The 7,489-nt window shown below is 37.4% G+C and overlaps 1 protein-coding gene across 1 annotated transcript; it reads right to left on the bottom strand.

Moving 5' to 3' along the window:
• Positions 1 to 418: 418 nt before the first annotated feature.
• LOC139963654 (uncharacterized) lies at positions 419 to 5,696 on the bottom strand. Its single transcript, XM_071964660.1, has one exon. It carries the CDS (start codon positions 5,489 to 5,491, stop codon positions 5,024 to 5,026), a length of 468 nt encoding a protein of 155 aa, XP_071820761.1. The 5' UTR covers positions 5,492 to 5,696; the 3' UTR covers positions 419 to 5,023.
• Between the last annotated feature and the right edge of the window lie 1,793 nt (positions 5,697 to 7,489).

Below are 7,489 nucleotides of genomic sequence, written 5' to 3'. Positions count from 1 at the left end.
GGACAGCTTTAACTCACTTGCTCTACATTAGTCAGATGATTGTTTTGAGTTTTTGGCAAATTGAATGGAAAGGAATCACAAAATCGACTGGCTTTCTGGTTGCGTCACTATTTTATATTGGACAATTAGCTTACCTAAAGTGCCTTGGTTGCTATGTAAACTGTATCAGGAACTCAAGAAACAAAGAAAGTCAGGGATGTTAACAATACCTAAATGAAATAATTGACTCAAATCAATTTGGTGGGGGGTGGGGAGGGGGAGGGCTGGAGGTTCTAAACACAATGGCCATAATGACTGGTTGGACACCATATAAACAGCTCCAATTTGACCAATTTATTGTAAATTTAATAGAAACAACACAATAGTACTTCACCTCGGGAACCAATCAAAGTACAAATATAAAACAGAAAGTCACATATCAACTTTATCAATCTGATATATTTTGAAATTCTTCTACACGATAATAAATCCAACATCTCTTACACCATTTACTTCCCAGTTTAGAGTTTCACCATTCTTTACTTCACCATATATGTATAAATCTTTTTGTATTACAACTTACATTCATGTGATAATATTCAACTACTGTTAATGAGCACACATGTTACATGCTAAAGTAAGTATATCAGTTCACTCTACTATATACTTACACAGTATCATACCAGTACAGACACAAAACAATACAAAATTTGTTATGCAACAAAATTGTGTAAAAAAATAGAGTAACAAAATCATTGTGCAAAAAATGAGGTTCTTGTTTGTCAAAACCACAGTATAACATTTCTGTCTGAATTACTGTAGAAGCCTTCAGGACATCAACAGTGTTGGAATTAATACCACAGCAGGTAAACAACTCAAATGATTTCAGTTTCTATAATGAGTGAAAATCTGCTTAAACTACACACCTGTTCGACTGGTAAAGTCATGTCATTGTGTACAACTGTACATTGTAATACATAAAATAGTTGCTGTTAGTTGGTTTAATGCAGATATTATGCACAAGTTCAATACACAGTAAGCCTATACAATAACACATGATAATCAGGTCAAATGATGCAAATGGATAGCAACACTTGTGTGTGGTGTGTTACTGTACTGTAAACACCAATTAACTGAGAACTGAGTGAAATTACACAATGAAGCAACCAATCACAAGCTTGCATCGAACAAAACATCACCTCACAGTGAGTCATATCTATAGTGTAGTCCCAGGGAGTTGTTATGAACTCCCTGGTAGTCCATATGTGTTTTGATGAAAACTATCACACAGTAAATCACAAGTTAACAACACCAAAATATGTAAATTAATAATAGAAAACACAAACAAAAAACAACCAAAATGGAAACTAGTTTATAACAAACAGAATTTGAAACCTTTGGTAACAGAATTTTACTGTATACTTAATGTCAACATTAAACATCAATAATACTGAACAGTGAGGATTGGTCTAGACCATTTTGAAAGTTTACTTCACAGAATAATGACAACATTTTAATGTAAGTTACCATGTAATGAAGCCTGATTTTGCATCATGTTCCTACAATATCATTAACAAGTAAGAAGGTATGAAACGAAACATTTTCCCTTATCTCAACAAAAATGACAGGCTTCTACACAAGTAAATACTATTGCATTTGGTCACACCCAATTTGTGAGTTATCACAATATATCTAACTGTAATGTTCAGCTGTAGGGAAAGGGTCACAAATACGAAACCTTTACCTTCACAGTATGGGCATATAGACTGAAAACTTTAATGGTTCCCAGGGCATTTTAAGCAAGTTGGCAGCTTTCCAAGAAATACTGGGAGCATGTATCATCTAATTTTGCCTGGTACAATGAATCATGATATTGGTGCTAGTTGTTGCCAACTTGGTTCAAATCAATCAATACTCAGAATTCCCACATTCTGTACGTGCAATGATACTCGTACAAGTACTGCTTACCAATAACAGGGGTTAGCAGGAGGCTACCAGACAGTAATGCTATTTATCCTACTAACAGGAAATCTAAGCTGTTAGAATGGAGCATTATCTGCCAACTGTTGGCAACTGCTAAACAAGTTTCAGCCAATGTATTAAGAAGCATAGAAGCATAAGCATACATAACCCAAGCATAGACTACATTTTCCCTAATATTGGTGGTAAAACAGACCAAAGTTTTCATTACTTGGAACTTACATTTAAATTACCTAACATTTAGACCTGAATATTAAAGAGTACCGACATCTCTGATACTTTCCATGTTACACCTATAGCTCAACTTGTGCTATGCAAACGTGCAGCTTTCTACTTGGTTAGTTGACTACTGTGTAAACTGGTGAACACTACTGATCTTCAAAGAATAGTTTAGCATGATCAGAATATATAAGAACTTTGTGCTGTGCTGTGCAAAATGGTGAAACGGTCTTTGGCTGAAAGTTTTAATTTCCTACATAGCCAGTGTCCCAACAAAATCATGGATTGGCAGATGTTGCCACAATACAGCCCAGATAAATTGAACAAAACTCACAATAGATTCAGCTCAATGAACTTTGTACTTCCTGGTAAACAGCATGAGTGCACAGTTCCCTGAAATCAACACTGCTGCACTGGCTGTGGGACACTCCAGGTTTTTGTAAACAATGTTATCAACTTGTCTAGCATCAGAAGGTAACTTCAGACATTTATTTTTGAATTTTTAATATGTAGAAGTTACAGTAGACCATCAAAACAACTTGATCATGACCTACCAAATATCAACATATTGTTTTTGTTGCTGAAAGTCATCTTGCATTGCATCACTTGGAATAAACATTTTATATGCTGGATCCCCATTGATGTGATATCACAGTTGCGGAAAATGGTACAACCCAAGTCTGCAACGATATCTATATTATGATCACATATGTCAACACAGACATGTTGTGCAAGGTTCCTTAAAATACAAACACTGATATCTTGGCAATGATATGTGAAACACAATGGAAACAGTCGCATATATCTGGGCAAATTTCCAAGTAACAGCCAACCGGAATCTCCCTGAGTGTGTTTGTTATACGCTGGATCCCCATTGACGTGATATGTCAGTTACTGGAAAATAGTACAACCCAAGTCTAGGATGGTATCCATCACGCATGTCAATACAGACATGTTGTGCAATCTTTATAGACAGACACTGAAAACTTGGCAATGATATGTGAAACACAAATGAAAACAGTCACATATCTGGGCAATTCTCCAAGTCTTAGCCAACTGGAATCTCCCTGAGTGTGTGTATCATACACTGAGAAACACGTAAAAGTACACTATATTCTAGGTAATGGAAGAATACTTCCTGTCATTGCAGTACATTAGCTGAACTTTTCAGTTTCAAATAGTTGGAAAACATTACAACATTAACTTCATGTTTGTTGTCATTTATAAGTTCAGATATCCTAATGAATAATCTGATATTCCATCACTGTAGCTTTGTTTTTTTATAATTTAAAGATTAACTTTACCAAGTGTAAAATGTTGTTCAATCTCAAGACTCGAAAATGGGGAAAATTAGTGTAATTAGCAAAACATTAATGATTATATTCCTCTTCTATGTTCCCTGACACTTTCATATTAGTTCCAATCACATGCAAAGTGCATATATATACCAAGGAAATCTTCAAAATTTCTGACTTAAATTGTTCATAATACACAATGTCAAGTAAAACACAACCTTGTAACACAAATTTACTAGACATGTTGAAAATTTATCTAACAAAATCAATGCGAAAAGCTGTGTTACGAGAACTATCTGAACTATAGTCAGTATTGCGAAGTTCGGCATACTGCGAAGTTCGGACACCCTAAGAAATACACGATTTCACCATGATAACCTACAGGAATAGCCAAATTTCACCAAAAAGTACGAAGCTACAGTTATTTTCTCTCCAAAATGACCCGTGTGCAAGAAATTACTTACATATTTGTCAATAAAATGAAGACGACCTATGAAGTCTGTTATAATTACTGAAAGAGCAACTGCGCCACCAATTTTATCACCAGCGCCACACTGTGGGTTGCGTGTCCGAACTTCGCAATACTCTAGCAAAGAAATACCAGTTCCACAATCACGAAGAATCTTCTTGGATTACAACGTGAAAACAGTTTGCAGGAAAGAAAGTTGGCCGTGTATCGTACTATAACATAATTCTCCCACCATATGAAGTATATTTTCCGGTGATTTATACCAGAAGATTTAGTTTGGGGGTGTTTTAAGGCTTAGGTGTCCGAACTTCGAGGTGACCATGCTACTACTTAACTGTGTTACACCCATGATCAGCTAAATGAGAAAACTATTGAAACATTTAGTGTTAGATCATTGGAAAAGTCTTAACTTTTAAATCTTGAGAATTCTAAACATGTTCAAACAACAAAATATGACAATTTGATCTTTCACAAGACAAGGGGAAAAAAGGGGGGAGGGAATCACTTTTGGGGAAAAAATTAGAGTAGACAGCCAGCCTCCAATATCTGGGCAACTAAACATGTTGCAATGCAAGGTAGCAAAAGTGATGCAGTTCTTTAGCAGCATACGATGCCACTAGAAATTCTACCAACTTGCTTCTGAATTTGGTCCGGCAGAGGTGCAAATAGACGCAAGCCTTTGCACAGCTGGTAAAACTCTGGGAGTGATCCTTCAGAACTTCCTTCAGTGGTTTTTAATCCAGAGATGAGACAAAAATATGAAATAAAATAGTGATGGATGATTGAACCATGACTGAGATAATGTATGTCTGGTTCTGGTAGTGTTAGAGTTGAATTCATAACTGTTGAATTGCCAATGTGTTACTTGTCAGATCTGACAGTGGTTTTAAGTATGAAGTCACTGATGATTTATTCCAAGTTCTCTTCAAAACATGTCTTAGACAGGCATGTTTGTGTAAAGCCTTAGGCTAGCCTTACATAGGCCTAACGGTAGCAACGTTAATCTTATACGGCCGTGACTTCTTTTTAGCTTGCACATCACCATTGTAGAAAGAGGTTGCAGCTAAATGGTAAACCAGGACTATCTGAATCGCAATTCTGTTTCTTCCGAAACTGATACTTTTGATGAATGAGGTTGTCTGTCTTTCAATCTTTGTACTGCTTCCTTTACAAGAGATCCTTCACGCAGCAAAGATCTGAGGAGTTCGTGTGGATCTGTTGGGTACTTTGTGTCGTATTTTATTGAACGACGGCACCTGACTGTCAAATTATCGCGAAAAGTGCTATTTGTAGTTGGACATTCCCTGTTCGGGCTGGATCGAGTTCTTTCCATTTTATGAACGGCTTGTTCGTTTGGAATTTCATAAGGATGAAAGGCTTTCCTAACACTCTTAACTCGCTTGACCCGTAGCTTTTGTTGGGCTTTGAGTTGTAACGTTTGTGATATCCGGTTAACCAATTCATCAACTTCTTTGGAAATGTCTAAAGATGAAACGGCATCGGTCCTCTCCTGACTACAACTTTTGTTTAATCCATCCAAAACAGGCATGATGATGCAGCTTAGGTTCTACTTATTCCTTAGAGAAGTATTTCCCGCAATATATGTCAGAATTTGAATGCTGAAACAGTTACTCCACATGAGAAAAACTGCCAACAGTGACTCGTTGCGTACACCAACATGAACGGACAAACAATAACAAGGGAGGATTTGTTTTGAAAACTGTGCGTCCAAAACATGCTACGGTATAGGCTGTAGTATACATGTACGTATGCAAAGACACGAGTCCAGACAGGGCAACACAAAAAATCTGAATATTCATTAATCATCCGACATCCGTTACTTATGGGTTCGACCATTTTATATTTACTTCACGGTAATAAATATCGCTAATTTTATTACTTATATCTTTTAAATCATTTTTTAAATTTCGAAAATTTGTATTTTTTGTTGTAATGGAAGATATATCATTTAATTCTCGATAAAACAAATAATATTGCTCCGCACCATTCAGTAGACAGGTAATGTTGGCACTATCCCAAAACAGAGTGTTCGTAAACGTAACATCATTCACGAGAAGCATGGCCAGTGTTTTCCTCAACCTAGGTCAAGGTCATGTTTACAAATTATACTTACAGACCACGGGTGCCTCGAAGATCCAAATACTGTGCAACGGTTAGCTGGCTATGTCATTACTTAGGCTACTGCAAATATATTGGAGGAAACTTTGCATTCGATTTATTAACATGCCGACGAAGAAGATGCAGCAATGTTCATGTTAAAACGATGCAAGGGTGGCGGAAGCACTTTTAATCTGGGGGGGGGGGGGCACCGACATCAAAGGGCACTTTGCAGAAATTCGATTGGACTGATGCAGCCTTATATTTAGTACCCTTTATAACTCTTTATTGTATTATCTTATTTGCGTATACACATCACTCCATCAACGCCCCCCCCCCCCCCTCAAGGATAATATGCATACTAATACTGCAATATCCAATGTGCAAATTGGGAAACAAGGAACAAGTTTTCTTTTGAGACAAAATGAGGTGAAATCATGCTAGTTGCTAATGTAGGAATCTTCCCAATTAGAGTTTATTTCTTGTTAGTATCTTAACAATTTTTTTCCATTCGAAATAGCTTTGAGTTTGGCCCACAGAAATTCATTAAAAGTCAGGGGCGTAACCAGGATTTGCAAAGTTGTATGCACGACTTTCTGAGCGGAGCGCCACCATCGGTAGGCGCGGAGTGTAGAAGAAAATTTTGGGTTTTACAAACCCCTCAGATGGCCGGAAACGGCCCTTCCCGAGTGTTCATTCTGGTTCCCTGGCCTCTTGCTAACTTGAGACATCTCAATTTTTATGTAGAAAAAGGGCACATTTTTAGCTTGAGGAAAAGTGGGGGGCACGTGCCCCCTGTGCCCCCCCCGGTTCCGCCGCCCTTGAAACGATGGCAGCAGACTAGGAGACTGGGGAGTCAGGTCGTCTTGGTGTTAAATGCTATAGAGAGTAACCATGCATAATGACCAAAGCAAGTTGGTTTCACTGCCAAGCTTCTCATGTTTCAGCAAATTAATTACAGAAAATGTTGATGCTGTTTTAAACATGTGTTTTCACATCTGAATGCTGAGACTATAGAAACTGAAGTCTGCCACGATTCCCAATTTTGAGGTAGACATTGTGTGTGTGTGTGTGTACTATACGACTTGTGGATACCGCTCCCCATTTCATATAAAAAAATAAGAATGCAGCAACACCCTACGACCTAAACAAAAAGTTGCCTCAAACATCGCTATCATAGCTGTGCGGGTACTAGTTGGTGACTAATGGCATCTATACACTACCATACTATTTTCTTCTCTCGTTATTGAGAACATCACGTAGTAGGTCGGTTTTCAATTTTGTTTTCATAAAAAAAAATAAAAAATCAGGCAGGCGCTGCGCAATCACGCATGGACATCTATGGTGCGACTAGTGTGGCATATAAGTCCTGAATTCGACATAATGTCGAATTAAATTGACAAATGTGGGTTTCTCGCGCTCTTATTGG

The sequence above is a fragment of the Apostichopus japonicus genome, chromosome 3 (genome assembly GCF_037975245.1).
Source record: "Apostichopus japonicus isolate 1M-3 chromosome 3, ASM3797524v1, whole genome shotgun sequence".
In the NCBI taxonomy this organism is placed as follows: domain Eukaryota; kingdom Metazoa; phylum Echinodermata; class Holothuroidea; order Aspidochirotida; family Stichopodidae; genus Apostichopus; species Apostichopus japonicus.
Note: the sequence above shows the minus strand (reverse complement) of the source record. Positions and strands in the feature narration are given on the sequence as shown.

What these genes read in the sequence shown, in the direction of transcription:
- LOC139963654 (XM_071964660.1), bottom strand. Translation starts at nt 5,491, where the DNA reads ATGCCTGTTTTGGATGGATTAAACAAAAGTTGTAGTCAGGAGAGGACC.